Source organism: Candoia aspera, chromosome 14 (assembly GCF_035149785.1).
Source record: "Candoia aspera isolate rCanAsp1 chromosome 14, rCanAsp1.hap2, whole genome shotgun sequence".
In the NCBI taxonomy this organism is placed as follows: Eukaryota; Metazoa; Chordata; class Lepidosauria; order Squamata; family Boidae; genus Candoia; species Candoia aspera.
In genome coordinates, this window is record NC_086166.1 from 8,496,253 (window position 1) to 8,512,127 (window position 15,875).

The 15,875-nt window shown below is 45.2% G+C and overlaps 1 protein-coding gene across 1 annotated transcript; it reads right to left on the minus strand.

The window, feature by feature from the left end:
* Nucleotides 1–4,568: 4,568 nt before the first annotated feature.
* RSL1D1 (ribosomal L1 domain containing 1) lies at nucleotides 4,569–14,345 on the minus strand. Its single transcript, XM_063315148.1, has 9 exons — nucleotides 14,250–14,345; nucleotides 13,178–13,320; nucleotides 12,818–12,956; nucleotides 10,755–10,903; nucleotides 10,467–10,568; nucleotides 8,614–8,707; nucleotides 8,017–8,136; nucleotides 5,750–5,959; nucleotides 4,569–5,053 (listed from the first exon to the last, which is right to left on the minus strand). Exons 1-9 carry the CDS (start codon nucleotides 14,289–14,291, stop codon nucleotides 4,709–4,711), a joined length of 1,344 nt encoding a protein of 447 aa, XP_063171218.1. The 5' UTR covers nucleotides 14,292–14,345; the 3' UTR covers nucleotides 4,569–4,708.
* Nucleotides 14,346–15,875: the final 1,530 nt, after the last annotated feature.

Here is a 15,875-nt window from a genome sequence, read left to right on the forward strand (position 1 = left end):
GTGACTATCCACCACAAGAGCCATTTTGTGAAGAGACAAACGCTTCCCATGGCTTCCATTTTGTGAGAGCACCCACAAAATGCTCTCAAAACTCCAAATGGGTCCACCTCTCCCTGAAATAAGGTGTCAACTTATTTAAGGTTTAGCCTGTAGTCATCAAAATCTGACATGCTTTTCATTACAATCCTGTTGTATCTGATAGTGTGTTTAACAATGGACAGCCACACTACCCCAGTGACAAAGAACATAAGACCTATAGAGAGGCAGATGGGACCAAAGGCAGATGAGAGGTTGATGCTATGGCTGAAGTACAAAGCGGACAAGCTGATCCCAGTAAGAAAGACGAGGACTCCTGCGATGACAAGCATAACTGGCTTATTGTAACGCACCCATCTTCCCTGTTCTTGGACATTGACCTTTTCATTTCTCGTTCCCAAACAGATGTTGGAAGCATCAGTGGAAGATGGTGGCTCGTCCTTGATGGAGACTTGCTCTGCTGCAGACATGCCAAGATCTGGATGGCGTCCATGAACAGGATCTAGAAAAGTCACAGGTATAAAGTAAGCGAGTAGGTCTACCCAACAGGAATATTTGATTCAGAAGTGAGGAAGATGTAGAAGACAAAGCAGATGAGAAAGTAGCCCCCTCCAAAATGTTGAATCTCCTGAAGTCTTTATTTACTTGTCTACTTCTCTCTCATGAGGGTTTATGCTAGATGCTTCAGATCAATTGATTGATTACATGCCATCACATCGCTGAAGACTCTTCGGATAAGATTTCTCCATGGTGATCTGTCCCTAACCTGGTATTTCAGATCTTCCAATACCCATCACTACTGTAACCGAGTCCACCCACCTTGCTGCTGTTCACTCTCTTCTTCTCTTTCTTTCCACCTTCACATAATGTGTCAGGAGCTTAAAATAAAAACTCCCTCAAAGTGAGGGAGACTCTGGGTGGACAAGGAGATATCCATGCAATTTTCTTGGTAGCAATACCGGTTTGCCCCTCATTCTCAGATTTTAACTTCCTAGGTCTGCCCACGTTCTAGTTCTTACATGATCTTCCCCTGCTTAGTTCTTAGGGGGAATCAATCAAGGTTGGTTAGATGTTGCCACCAAACTGTGATCCAGATGAAAGCATAGTACCAGAATAAAGAAAAATGAAAATGACAGTCCTACAAATGAGCTACCGTCTTGTGTTTTCAGTTTCTTTATTCTTTATTCTTTATTTTATTTTAAGTAATTTTATTAAATTTATGTCACCGCCCATCTCCCCCAATGGGGGACTCTGGGCCGTTTACAATAAAATAACACTAAAAACATAGCCATCTAAATTACCATTAAGATATAAATAAAATAAATGAAAAATCCAAGTGGAGATGGAACACAATCATTAAGAGGTGCTACGGCGCTAGCCATCCCCAGGTGGAGCTATCACTCTCCGCCTCCCAAGGAAGGAGTTTGGAGTTTAAATTAGGGAGGTCATCCTAGAGAAGGCCTACCTATGGTGTTATCTGCGTGATCACTAAGAGTCAGCACCAGCTTGATGGTGCATAAGCAATCGATTGCGGAAAAGTATGTTTTTGGTTCCTTAATTTTCATATACCTTAGGTGCTGTCCCCAGGGGGCAGGAAATGCCATGCTTTTCAGAATCATGAACTGGCAATATATTTCTTTCTTTTTTTTGAGGGACAAGATGGCCAGGTGTAATGGTATGTGGGAAAGACCTTGGGAGACAGGGCAAAGAGACACTGCCAAGGGAAGTGTCAGATAAGAAACAGCACAGCCCACAGCTGGCAGGGCCGCAACTAGGGTCTGTGTCACCCAGGGCAAACATGGATTCCACGCCTATTTTGGCACCCCCCCCCAGCGCTCATTTTGGCACCCCCCCCTGACAGGGGGGGGGTGGCCCTGACAGCTGGAGATTGGGTGGGGCAAGAGACTCACGCCTCTAGCCATTCCAGTCTTGAAAAGTGGTAGAAAAACCCACTAACTAACACTAAGAGTGGCTAGGGTAAGCTATAATTGTACTGGGGACAAAGACCCAAAAATATTTTGTAAACTTAAGAGCATCTAACTCAAGAGCACCTAAAGAAGAAGGGAGGGAGGGAAAAGGAAGGTAGGCAGGCAGCCTTAATAAAACATACTTTCAAGCAATAATCTTGGTATTGCAGACTAAAATAAAGAGCACATAATACATACATGCCAAAATTTACCAGTTATGCGCAATTTCATCAGGAGCCAGCCTTGGAAACTTGCTTGAAAACAGAATTTACTTCCACTCAAATCCCTTTCAAAAACTGTCATCAGTGCAGCCCTCAAGGTGGCTGCCTCCAGCTGAGCTAACAAGCCCGTGCCAAAAAGTGTCTTTACTTCAGTACCGTTATACATCACGAGTTTTGCTGTTCACATTCAACCCACAGGATTGGGTGTTTAAACCAAACAGTAATCTGAGATAGCTGCTAAAAACGGTGTGAGAGGCAGCAGCTTGGGAGAGTAAAAATCATACTCTTCAAAGTTTGCTCTGAAAAAAGGGTCCCAATTTGCAGCACCCTAAAGTTTGTTTTACAGGCAGTCCTCAACTTACAGCCACAATTGGGACTGGAATTCCTGTTGCTAAGTGAGTCATGCCTGATTTCATGACTTTTTGCCACGATCGTTAAGTGAATCACATTCAGCTTCCCCTATTAAGTTAAGCAAATTCAGCTTCCCCTATTAACTTGTTGGAAGCTGGCTGGGAAGGTTGCAAATGGCGATCACGTGAACCTGGGATGCCGCAACTGTTGTAAATACATGCCGGTTGCCAGGTGCCTGAATTTTGATCACTTGACTGCAGGGATGCTGTGATGGTCACAAGTGCAAGGACCAGTCATAAGTCACTTTTTAAGCACCATCTTAACTTTGGTCACTAAAGGAATGGTCGTAAGTCAAGGATTACCCGTACTACAAATAAATTCCTGCACTCTTGTAGGTTATTTTTCAACAGTTGGCCCTGCCACTGATATCAAGATGGCTGTCTTTAGGGTTAAAGATATGCTGTAAAATCAGCAAGTGCAAATGTGAGAGAAATGGCTTAGTTATATGCTTCGTTCACTAAATCTAAAAGATTAACCGCATTATATCTTAGACCCAGATACACGTATTTACTCCACTGACATGGGCAAACTTGCAGATGGGGACATTTAGACCAGATCCCCATGCTGCCCTGTGCTGTGGCTGGTTTAAATATAATCCAAAATTGGTTGGGTGCACAAAATACATTCAACCATCACTCATGGGGTACAAGCTTTAAGAGCAGAGTTCACCCAACAGAAGCCTAAACACAAGAAATCATACCATGGTGGAGGATCTTTTCAAGTCATTGGGACAGGAGATAAATACCAACACATGAAAACTGCAGCATCTCACCTTGGCATTTTTAATAATGAGGTGGGCTGGTTGAAATTCATGCTAAGCCTGGTTCAAATCCCCATTCAGCCAAAAAGCTTGTGGGTAACCTTGGGCGAGATGCATTCATCCTAGCCTACTTGGTGGGACTGTTGTGATGACAAGGTATGGGGAGAGGAAGCCATCTCACCACTTTTACCTTCTTGAAGGTAAGGTGGGATGTAAATGGAACCAGCTATAATAATCAGGACATTTATTTAAGAGTCGTGCTGGCTGAGAAAATGACGGTTTGGGAGGCTGATTCACATCTAGCAAAAAAACTTTGCTTAACCTGAAGGCTGTATGAGAATCACTTTGGAAAGAGGTAGGATGCTGTTCATTTTATGCCATGTCTTCAAACAATGGATTCTACTTTAAACAAGCCGAATAGATGCTAAACGGTCTGTTCTTAAGACTAGACTGGAGAATTTATTTAATTTGCCGTGTTCTTCCAAAAGTGAGCTATTAAATGTACTTAAATACGGAAATGGAAATGTTGCCACCATAATTTCACTAATGCAGAAGTAAAATCTGTATGGGAATTGTAGCTGCACTGCAAAGCTTTTAAAACGAAGGTTTTTTCCCCCCTGTAAAACCTTGCCAAAGGAATTAACTTCAGATTACATTTTTAGAACAAGCTCAAAATAGAACATTTTGAAGCATATGTACTATACAGGATGTTTTCCAAACTTTTTAAACTAGTCTACATTGGATGGCATAAATGTCTGGATTAAGATACACTTTGATTTCTATAAAAAGGTGATGTGTGGTTGAACTGATCTCCCTGACTAGGGGGAAAAAAAACAAACCAGAATTTCTACTAGGATTTTAAAGATTTTTTTTTTTAAACTAAGAAAAGCCTGTATCTTTACGTGACGAAGTTGTAAATCATGCAGCATCCCAGATTTTTTTCTCCATTTAGGGAGAAAAAGATTGAGTAGGCCTTTCCTTAAAACTGAAAGGTTAGTGGCCTGGGAAAGACAGAGGAGTTTTATGCTGTCTGTTTGCCTGAAGGGCCAAATTTGTGAAACTGCTCCTAACTCTGAATTTTATTATATACCAAATTAAATTGTCACATCCGCATCACAGCGAATCCAGGCAGAAAAGAGAGTTCTTTGGAAAATTCAGCTTCTGAGAACAGAATAAAGTAGGTCTGTTTTATTCCCAGCCCCCAATGAAAAACAAAACACAAGGTGTTCTACAAGTGAACCAGCATTGAACGAAGGCGCCTTTTCGGCCAACCCTCCTTTGATCCTGACGTGAAAATAGCCATTTGCCTCTGCTCACAGCGAAAGCGGCACCTTCATTTTCCTCAGTACACGTTTAGGGGTTTTACAAGGCTTCTTGTCTGATTTGGGAGCTTTCAGCCTCTTAGGAGTAACAGCAGGTTTTGCCAAGGGCTCCTGAGCATCCTTTGTCTGCATCTTTTCCAAAAATTCTCGCTTGGGGATCTTGCATTTTCGGCCAGGCCGAAGCGGCTTTGATTTCTCCAAGGGCGAGGCCTCTCCCGGTGTTCCTGGCTGCGGGGTGGGAGTCTCTGCAGACGGACCGCTCTTCTTCCTTTTGCTACGGAGATTCGGAGAGCCTGTCCCCAGCTCGTTTCTTGCACGCAAACTTGGCTTTGCCGCCTATTGGCAGAAGGGGAAACCGAGACACAAAGACACGTTTAGAGAAAAGTAACAGAATCGAAAAGTAGGAAGAGTCTCCGCCAATCTGGTGTCCACTGGATTTCAACTCCCCAGCCAGCGAAGGCGACGGGGGAACTAGAAGCTGCCAGCTTTTTCTGTTCGACAATTCACCTCCCCTTCGGTTCAGTTTTGCTGAGTTGGAAAGCAGAGGATCAGGGAAAATCCATCACCCAATAGGGAGAGTGTAGATTAAAAAAAAAAAGGAATGAAGACTCATTAATTCTTCCACTGCCTTGCCTGAAACAGTGAGTTGGATCAAGTTATTTAGAACTAGGTGACAATTCAAGACAGTTCTTGGGAGATTGTGGGTAGGGGATAAATAGGTAAATACAGGCAGTCCTCGACTTACAACCACAATTGGGACTAGAACTTTGGTCACTCAGCGAGGCAGTCATTAAGTGAGGCACCATGTGACCGCACCTGATTTTATGACCCTTTTGCCGTGGCTGTCAAGAGAATCATGTGGTTGTTAAGTGAATCCGGCTTCCCCCATTGATTTTGCTTCTCGGAAGCTGGTTGAGAAGGTCGCAAGTGGGGATCATGTGACCCTGGGATGCTGCAACTGTCGCAAATACATGCCAGTTGCCAAGCGTCTGAAACTGGCTCTCTCAGTTTCAACTTAGCCACAGTAAATACCTGCTCCTTTTCCCCAGCAGGTGAAGTTTCAATTGGAACCAGCTGCGGAATCTCTTCTTCCTCCTCCTCCTTCGATTTAAGGGCAGAGGGTTCCTCCCTGTCTCCTTTGAGCTTGTCAACGTCAGGAGCCCCATCTGTGCTGCCTTTGGTGTTTATCTCACCCACGGTCCTCCGTTTAGTCTTGCTTTTCTTTTTCTTTCCTTGCCCAGCCTTTAAAAAAAGAGTATTTTGAGAAATCGTTAAGGGGCCAGTCCTTTGTTTCGTTTTAAAGTGGGCATCACACCAACAGGGGCTGTGGTGGCTCAGTGGGTAAGACGCTCAGTCAGAGGACCATTAAGGTTGGCAGCTCGGCAGTTTGAGACCTGAGAGCGCGAGCCACATGATGGTGTGAGCTCCCGTCAACTTGTCCCAGCTCCTGCTAACCTAGCAGTTCAAAAGCATGCCAATGCAAGTAGATAAATAGGTACCACTTCAGTGGGAAAATAATAGGGACAAGAAAGGAGCCCCCTTGGGTGTCCCCCAGGCAACAGTGATGCCACTGGCAAATCCTTTCAATACAGAACCACCTTGGTAGGTGCTTCTGACACGAAAAGAAAATCACAGCAAACAGAAATATTTTGACCGTTGCTAAAGGACAACCATTCCAAAGAAACAGCCACCTTGGTGTGTGTTAAAGAACAGGGAAGACACCCTTGGTTTCGGAACAGCAGAGCTGTGCTCTTGGCTGCTGAGCAGAGGGACGCAAAAAACACAGCCCAAAGGCCAATGAACAAAAGAATGGCAGTTGTTTCCATTTAAGAATGCTAATTACAGCTATCCTTCTAATTAGTGATTTCAGCCACACCTAAAGTGGCCTTCCCCAACTTCACGCTTTCTGAAGGGTTGGACTACCCTTTCCATCTTCTTCAGTTTGGCAGCACTAAAATCTCATCTGTTGAATGTGTGTGTGTTTTGTGTGTGTGTATAAACACACGTGTAAATCTGTTTCCTTCAAAGCCTCGACTTTTGTAATGGCATGTGGGAAAGACCTCGGTAGACGGGGCAAAGAGACGCTTCCAAGGGAACAGTCAGATAAGAGACCGCATAGCCGCTATATAGCCTCGCGTGGCGCAGAGTGGCAATCGGCAGGATTGCAACCGAAACTCTCCCCACGACCCGAGTTCGATCCCAGCGGAAGCTGGGTTCTCCGGCAGCCAGCTCAGGTCGACTCAGCCTTCCACCCTTCCAAGGTCAGTAAAATGAGCTCCCAGCTTGCTGGGGAAGGGGACGACTGGGGAAGGCAATGGCAAACCACCCCGCTCTATAGTCTGCCAAAAAAAACATCACAAAAGTGGCGTCCCCCGAAGGGTCAGACGTGACTAGGTGCTTGCATAGGGGACATTTCACCTTTCACAGCCCAAAGCTAGATAGTGGGTGGGGCAAGAGGGTCAGGAGGGACCCTCCCTAGACAGCTGGAGAATTGTCCTTTCAGACTTGCAAGATTCTGTTAGTGTAGCCTTACAATAAAGCAGAATTAGCTCATCTGGTCGTGTTTCCTGTCTGGTCTACCTGGGAAGGCTGACATCTTTATTCAATTGATACACAAATGTTATCTTTACATCAAGGTGCCTGTCCACCTCTCTGGAGCTAAGCCTGCGAAGTGAAGTAGGTTAGCCAAGAACAGTGTTTTTCAAACTGTAGTCTGCCATGCTACGTTGAAAAATAATATAATATTAAAATCCCATCAAACGATCTTGAGAAACAGTAACGGCAGCGAATGCATCGATTTTAATTTTTAATATGGTAAATATCAGTAAATATAACCCACACAAAGCAAAGCTTTTGGGGGGGGTCCTCCATAATGTTTAAAAGTCGGAAGGGGTCCTGGGAGAAAAAAGCTTAAGAAACAGGGCTAGAACACACAATCACTCCCAGGATTTCTGCACAGGTCTCCCCATTCCTAGTCTGACATTTTCCCAACTGACTAGTTGTTAAATGCTTAGATGCTTCCTAAGAATATTTCTAGATATTTGCAGATGATAACGGCAAGGAAATATTGTTAAGCTCTGTATTTCATAATAAAGAACCCACTCCACACAATAAAAACTGTCTTACAAGAAGGAACCCTCATTGCTGCTAAACACAGATCAAAAGAACTACATGACTGGAATTAACATGGAAATGCTTCGTAAACCGAGATTTTGGCATACAATTTAGGGGGAACGCCCAGCAGTGGTTAAATAACTAGCTCATTGGGTTCTGCTGAGCATTCCCATTCAGAAACTCACCTGTTTGATTCCAGAGGCTTTTTTTGGAACAGCAGCATCACCCTGGTGAGCAGAGTTAAAGACGGGAAGCGCAATGGATTTGTTTGTTTTGAGGTGGAGAAGTTTAACGCTTTTCCAGACCTGTAGCAACGTAGGGAGGATGAAAGAAACATCTGTAGTGATGTAAGCTGAGCAGATGAAAGAGGGCCCCCCAAAAATCACATCCAATTGCTTTCAGAGTTTTGAAACGGAATCGTGGGTATATTGTCTAAGGCAGTGTTTCTCAACCTTAGCAGCTTGAAGTTGTGTGGACTACAATTCCCAGAATTCCCCAGGGGAATTGGGGAATTCTGAGAGTTGAAGTCCACACATCTTCAAGTTGCCAAGGTTGAGAAACACTGGTCTAAGGAGCAAGTCCCCTAAGAAGATGGATGGGGTTTTCTCCCAATTCAGTGGTGCTCTGGAGGAAGTTGGTGTTGGTCTGGAGCGGGAGCAGCATCTTCCAGACCTCCATGGAACATTTCATCCCCAAATTGCCCGATTTGGCATGTATGTCTATCCCCAAGGGAGCAGGTAGAGAGTCTGTCTGAACTTTGCCAGCTGACCAAGCCAAGTTACCTGTGGGGCTTTGATAGATATCGCTTGAGCTGCTGCCATAACGTTTTCAGTGATCTCTGACGCTTCCATGCCGGTGTGACCGACGCGAGCCACGCTGAAAGAAAGAAAACGGCAATGGAGGATCTCTGGCCAAGCAGCCATCTTTTCACTGCCTTTCTTTTTCAGGAGGCAAACGACAAGCTTGGACACAGGGGTGAAACACACGTCTTTCTCAGCTCTGACTAATCGGAAGCCAGAGGTGTGTAATGGCGATTCGGAAGTTATTTTCATTATGCATTACTGAACTGAGGGCTTAATTTCTTCCTCCAGTGTCCTGTGATCGACCCACATTTTGCAATCAACACCTGGACGAGAAGCTGCTTAGACAAGCTATTTACTCCTGCGAGCTGTGAACCCAACAAAAGCAAGCCCTTTGGGAGTCAACTCAGGTTCACCATGGCAGATGGTGGAGGGGCCCCTGGTCCTGTAAGTAATTAATAGCAACAATTTAAACAAACACGACACTCTGTTTCGTCCTGGCACCTCCTATCATGTCCTCCTGCTTGAGCACCCGTCCTGCAAATTCTAAATTAGCCGGCAACGCAAGAACTTCAGAAAACATCCAGATTCTTTTTTGTGATCTGATGATCGTTGTGCAAAATAAAGTTTTAAGGATTTTCTAATAGTCTGTGGTGGGAAACCAAGAACCCTGACCTACATCGGGGGGAGGAAAATCTTTTAGCTGAGGGAGGGGGAGAGCGACACCAACATCTGCAATGGATGTGGTGGTGACTACATGAGATTTTTCTCCTATTTACCCCATTTTGGGATAAGACGTGTGTATGTTTTTAAAGAGAGCCAGTCTGGTGTCATGGTTAAGGCATTGGGCTAGAAACTGGGAGACTGTGAGTTCTAGTCCTATTTAAGTAAAAGCTGGGCGACCTTGGGCCAATCTTTCATGAGCACTGATGGTGAGCAGGAGGGGGCCCCTATCCAGGGGGGAAAACGCATGCGCAGTAGCGAGGAATTGAGCAGTCATTCAAAGAGACGCAGAACAGACCCGCCTTGACTTTTGGGGTTTATCTGTCTGGGTTTTCTCACACTTCTTCAGTTTGGTAGGATTTTCTGTCTAATGTAGCAGTAATAAAACACTAGAGACCTATTCCTCGTCTCAGCGTGGTTCCTGGCTGTTAGGACACAATCACTCTCACTCAGCCCTCAGAAGGAGGCAATGACAAACCACTTCTGAAATCTTGCCAAGAAAACTGCAGGGACTTGTCCAGGCAATCTCTGAGAATTGGACACAATTGAATGGAAAAAAAAAGTTTTTAAAACAGAAACATTAAGCACACTGGAGATTTAGGGCACCTATTTGACTATTTGAGCCTAACTTCCCACAAACCAGAATTTCTTCCTGTTTGATTACAAGGACATAGCATCCTTTTGGGGTATTCTCGGAATCACAAAGAAAGAGGCTTGGAGTGTGTGTGCTATGGATGGCCTACAAATTGCCCACTCTTGACGAAAAGCTGAACAACACCACCACCATCATCACATCAGAGATTTCCCATTCTTTCCATCATGTGGTTTTTGGTAGCTGGCTGGTTTGACCACCATTCCACTCTGAAATGCTCTGAGCCCCTGGACTAGGCAGGTGACCTTATTATTTATTTATTATCAAATTTAGCCACCGCCCATCTCCCCCAAAAGAGGGACTCTACAATAAAATCAAGCGCAAAATATAAACATTAAAATCTCATAAAACAGTTATTATAAAATACAGTAAATAAATAGAATCCAAGGAAGGTATAAAATCCAGGCTTTTATACAGGAAATAAATATTCCATGGTAACATGTCAAGTCAAGCTACTTACTAGCAACTGCCCTTGTTAGTGACTGGAAGGGTCGTTCCTTGGATGCGTTTGTTGATTTCTTTAGCTAAGTCTTTGGCTTTCAAGTTCACACACAGAGGGGCCCTGATATCGGAGAGAGAAGGCAGGGAGTGAGATTCCAGCTGCTTCCCACTCAGTGGCTTCACAATGTGCCAGACCAGAACTATCCCGCTTGAGGGATGGTGGGGACCATAACCGAAAATTTCTCAAGGCCACCAAGGCCAGGGATGGCCATCCGAAAGGGAAACGGGGCAAAGGAAAATAAATTACTTTTTACGCAGATAGAAATGCTTTCCCATGTGCGAAGGCAGCAATCTTCTAATACGGTCATCGGACAAGAAAAGGGCAAACCGGCTCAGGAGGCGTCGCTTGGCTTCAAAGGGCTTGTATTCCGTTTTCAACGTTTTGTAAGAGATGACCTGCAGAAAACAGGAGGAGACAGACCACTGAAAGCCACTTCTCCTACAGCTTCCTGGTGACACAGCGTATATATTTTTTTGAAAGACAGAGAGTGTGTGTGTGTAGAAAGAGGCACCCAATCAACTTTAAGGAGGGCTGGAACTGAATCCAACCTCCTTGCTCAGGACAGGAATCCATTTTTAAAACATTCTAGGTCATGGAGCATTTAACCAGACCTAAGAGGTAACTGGAGAGCCAGTTTGGTGTTGTGGTTAAGGCTCCAGGCTAGAAACCGGGAGACCGTGAGTTGTAGTCCCACCTTAGGCACGAAGCCAGCTGGATGACCTTGGGCCAGTCCCTCTCTCTCAGCGACACCAACGTCTACAAAGGATATGGTGGTGACTACATGAGATTTTTCTCCTATTTACCCTATTTTGGGATAAGACGTGTGTATGTTTTTAAAGAGAGCCAGTTTGGTGTCATGGTTAAGGCATCAGGCTAGAAACTGGGAGACCGTGAATTCCAGTCCTATCTTAAGTAAAAGCTGGGTGACCTTGGGCCAATCACTCTCAGCCCTCAGAAGAAGGCAATGGCAAACCACTTCTGAAAAACCTTGCCAAGAAAACTGCAGGGACTTGTCTGGGCAGTCTCCGAGAATTGGACACAACTGAACAGATTAAAAAAAAAAGAGGTAACTAATCTGTGTACAGTAATTTTGTGGTCCTCCTCGTCCCAAGAAAGGTCCACAATATGTATTAGCGGATCATGCTGCAACAGTTATGAGGGGAGAGATAAATATTTCACACCCAACTCTATAATCTGGATATCCATTTCAGGAGAACATGGTGTTACGGCCAACAGACTGCCTGTTGTACTGAATTTCTAATACTCTGTTTGGGACACTTCCTGCTTCTACAGTATTTGCTTTCTCTTCCTTTACTTTTCTGACTTTTTCACTTTACTCTTCCTTCCTAATTTAACTTAACATTATCTTTTATATCTGAGAAAAACCTTTTAATAAAAACAATTGAAAAAAAATATTCTAGGCAGATTACAACCATGCCTCTCTGACTAAATGCATCCAGCGCAGCCCACCACCTCCTTAAATCATTCCAACTGTCCAACTGCTTGTGGTGTTGCATTTTTCATTACATTCAAAATCAAATTTGTCTTTCTGTTAATTAAATCAGTCATTGCATGCCCTGCACTCTGGGATAATACAGAACAGATTTATGGCCTTCAGGTATTTGAAGAGTGCTGTCATACCCATCCTTACTTTTCTCTTCAGGACTAAACCCCTTCCCCAAATTTCTCCTTGTCAGACTTAATTTCTAGTTCCTGAACATCATATTGCCTTTCTCTAAACCTGTCTGGATCCCTCTGAAAGAGAAAAGCCAGTGACAACCCTAGACATTTGATGCCAAAACTCAATGATAATTCCTTGTTTTAAAAGAGAGCTCATGCCCAAAACATTGAGGATGGTTTTGTTCGTGGGTTTTAGAACACTCTGCTTTCCTATCACTGTTCAGGCTTGTACATGGTCAAATCAAAGGATGTATTGACAATTCATAGAACTGTTGCCCGAGAAGCAATTATTAGCCACGATTCTACTCGCTGAAATATAGCCAGAAGAGGGAATTGGCACTCCACGAATCAAAATCATGGCACTCCTTCTAAAAAAGATAAATCAAGAGATGTCAAGAGGGAGGAGAAAATGCTACCTTTGCACCACAAGGCGAGCTAAAAGTGAACAAATCACTTGACGGTTCAACACGCGTGAACCAGTACAATTGTGGTTTACTCGGCAAGCCACAACTACATGTTCAAAGAAACCGTGGCAGCACAATCTTTGGACCAGGCCAGTGTTTTGCTCCTCCTCCAAAGTAGAGAGAGCAGACATAGGAGAGAGCATAGCTTTCCTCAAAGCTTCCTACCTCAGTGACGCACGTGATTCCATGTTGGACCAAGAGCTTCTTGTACAAGTTCTCGGTCTGTTCCGCTGTTAAGCCGGGTTCATCTTTGGTGAAGAGGCAAACCTCGGAAGCGGCTGGCAGAATGCTGTGAGGCAGGTTTCTAGAACACCAAACACACAGCAGGCTTCAGGAAGGCAGCAGCTGTGGCACCTCCAGAAGATGCAGTTGCTGCCCACTTTTGCGCTGCGAATAAGCACACAACTTTTGAATGGGGCTTATTTCTTGCTGCATCTGAGTTTTCTAATCTTCCTATTGTGCCAGATCACGAATAGCATTTCGCTGTGGTGGAAAAGCAGAATTAAAATACAGAGGTAGCCTTACATTTTGATCACTTGCTCATGTGGTGGGATTTTCCAGACGGTGACCATCAAAAAGACATTCTGGTCTACATCCAACAGCACTTTCTCTCCAGACTTCTGTTGGTCCGCGTTATAGGCAAGCAAGGCTTGAACTGCTTTTTTAATCTAGAAGAACGAAAGTTGTTACCACCCCCAGGATCTCCGTGTCTCCCAGCCCTGCGCGACACTTTCAGTCAGACGTGTTGCGTTCCCACCATCCTTAACCAAGTTGGCCAAGCAGGTTGGCAATCAGAGGCATTGTAATCTAACACCTGGAGAGTCACAGGTTGGTGAAGACAAGTGTGGTGTACAGTACAAGGTTCCCCTTTGTTTTTTATATCCCACTGTTCATTTCTGCTACATTCTTGTCTTATATTGTTCTTTGAAGGATCCATGGCCACAATCTATAATCGCACATCATGTTTAGGAATTTTAGCAATACTTAACACAATTGTCACAACTGCTTTAACTACTTCTGGAGTAGCCGTCACTCCAGTTCAGCCCTTTAGCTTTAACTCTCGACTGCTTTACTTCTGTTGTACATATCATTACATTGACGGTCTTGTCCAGTGATTCTCAACCTTGGCAACTTTTAAGATGGGTGGGCTTCAACTCCCAGAATTCCCCAGCCAGCATGCTTTCTCTTCCTCTTCCATACACAAGCACTTCAGTTAAAGTTACATTAAAGTTAAATTAAATACCCTTCATATTATTAAACGATTCATCTTTAAACAACAACATCTGCCTAACCCAGGTCCTTGGGAAGGACTCGATGGGTGGGCAAAAATGCCAACTCTGGTTTATACGCCTGGCTGCCTGTGCGATCAACCGTAGTAATTTATTAAATGTATGCGCCGCCAGCAGTAAGTCCACTCCAGGCCCCGCGGCGAGGTTAATACGCGGCAGTGCAAATCCAGGCAACTGGGGCCATCGGACACGAGCGGTCCGCGTGTCGTGTGAACGCAGCTCCTATTAAATACACCGCCAGGGAAAAGGCAGCGCCCAGCTGGAGGCTCGGAGTCCCTTCCTTCAAGCCGCCGCCGCCGCCGCCTCACCTGCGCTCCGTCCAAAGCCAGCTCCGCCGCCTTCGCCTCCATGCTTCTCCCTCCACGTGGGACAGCCCTCTGAACGCATCGCCGTGCAGTGACGCCATCAGAAGGCGCGCCCCTATCGCGCGAGAGGAGCGGAAAGGCACCCGTAGAGATAGGAAAAATGAGAGGGGTAAACGGACTTCCGGTCTTGAAAACATCGAATCAGAGGATCACCCTGGAAACTAAACAGGAAGTTTGGGTGGAAATGGTAGAGTCGCCTATCGAGCCAGGACTTCCGAGTTTACTAGAGCATATTTGCCCGGCTCTGCAACAAAGTCTCTGAAAAGGCGGAGCGCCACAGAGTATTGCATATCCATTCCCAGCCAGCAGGGCCAACTTCAGCCTGGATAACCACCCGTGTTTCTCAACCTCGGTGCTTTAAGACGTGTGGACTTCAACTCCCAGAATTCCCCAGCCAGCATGCTGGCTGGGGAATTCAGGGAGTTGAAGTCCACACGTCTTAAAGTCACCGAGGTTGAGAAACACTGGCTAAGATGGATTTGCTGTGGTTGCAGTTTTTCTGCAGTCAGCGTATCTACCTCACCCCCAAACTAGCAGTTAACCAGGCTATTCTGAAGGGCCCCACATAAAAGCCAGAAAAGTTCTTGAATGCTTCTTCATTACCTAAATTAGAGGCAAAAGATTTGGCACACATTTTTCCAATCCTTTTTTAAAACTTCCCTGTTGAGCCCCCAGCAGGAGTTCTCAGCCTCAGGGGTGTTGTGACCCCTGAAACAACAAATGAATTTGCGTGAATCATGGATCACTTCTGAGACTGATGCCAACAGCTGCTGGGGGAATTAGAACTTTCTCCAATTGCGTGGGGTTTTTCCCCACCGAGCAATCCTGCACGCAAGACCTGGGGCTTCAGTAGGCAAAGCCAGAACCCCTCCAGAACTTGCTTCAGCCTTTGCTGGGACAAGCCGGCTGCCTGTTCTGTCTTTCTGCTCGCAATAGCATCCTCTGCTCAGACTTGTGGCTTCCTCCCTTCTCACACCGGTGGGGCAGCAGCTACGAAGCCCAAGTTCTGGCTGATGAAAGGAGGAAATCCAGTGGGCACAGAGGGCAAAGGAGAGTTCAACAGATCTCAGAAATCTCCGGCCAGCCCTGGACGGAGCCTGCTGTTTCGATGCCGAAATGATTCAGTTTGCAGATGGACAGCTGGCTTGTCCAGGGAGAGCAGGAACGCCTTCAGACTGGACTCCAGCTTTGACTGTGTAAGCCCCTCCAAATTTGTGACCTCTCCCTCAAATCTGGTGTTCCCCAGGAAGTCACAATACAATCTGACAGGCCTATAGCCTGGAGATTTTTCAGTGGTCTCCCCTCCAAGTACTAACCAGTTATGACCCAGCTTAGGTGTTTCAAAATCAGTCAAGAGCATTAGGTGGTGTCTCATACCGTGGCTCCGCCACTAAAGTGACTGAGAAAGCATCTTTCAGGGGGGACACCCTGAGGCGGGAGAGAGGACGCTCAAGATCCATCTGCTCTAAGGTCAGAAATAACTCCCAGTTCTTCAGCCAGGAAACAGATAATACAACTCACTCTGCCAAATTTATTCCACTGATCTCCCACCTTTTCATTAAACAAGCA

Bases quoted from the DNA above. Each gene is read 5' to 3' on its own strand.
- RSL1D1 (XM_063315148.1), bottom strand. From the start codon at position 14,291: ATGGAGGCGAAGGCGGCGGAGCTGGCTTTGGACGGAGCGCAG. The intron at 12,957-13,177 runs GTAAGGCTACCT...TTGGTGTTCTAG, and splicing joins CATGAGCAAGTGATCAAAAT to AAACCTGCCTCACAGCATTC. The intron at 8,137-8,613 runs GTAACTTGGCTT...ACGTTGCTACAG, and splicing joins TATCTATCAAAGCCCCACAG to GTCTGGAAAAGCGTTAAACT.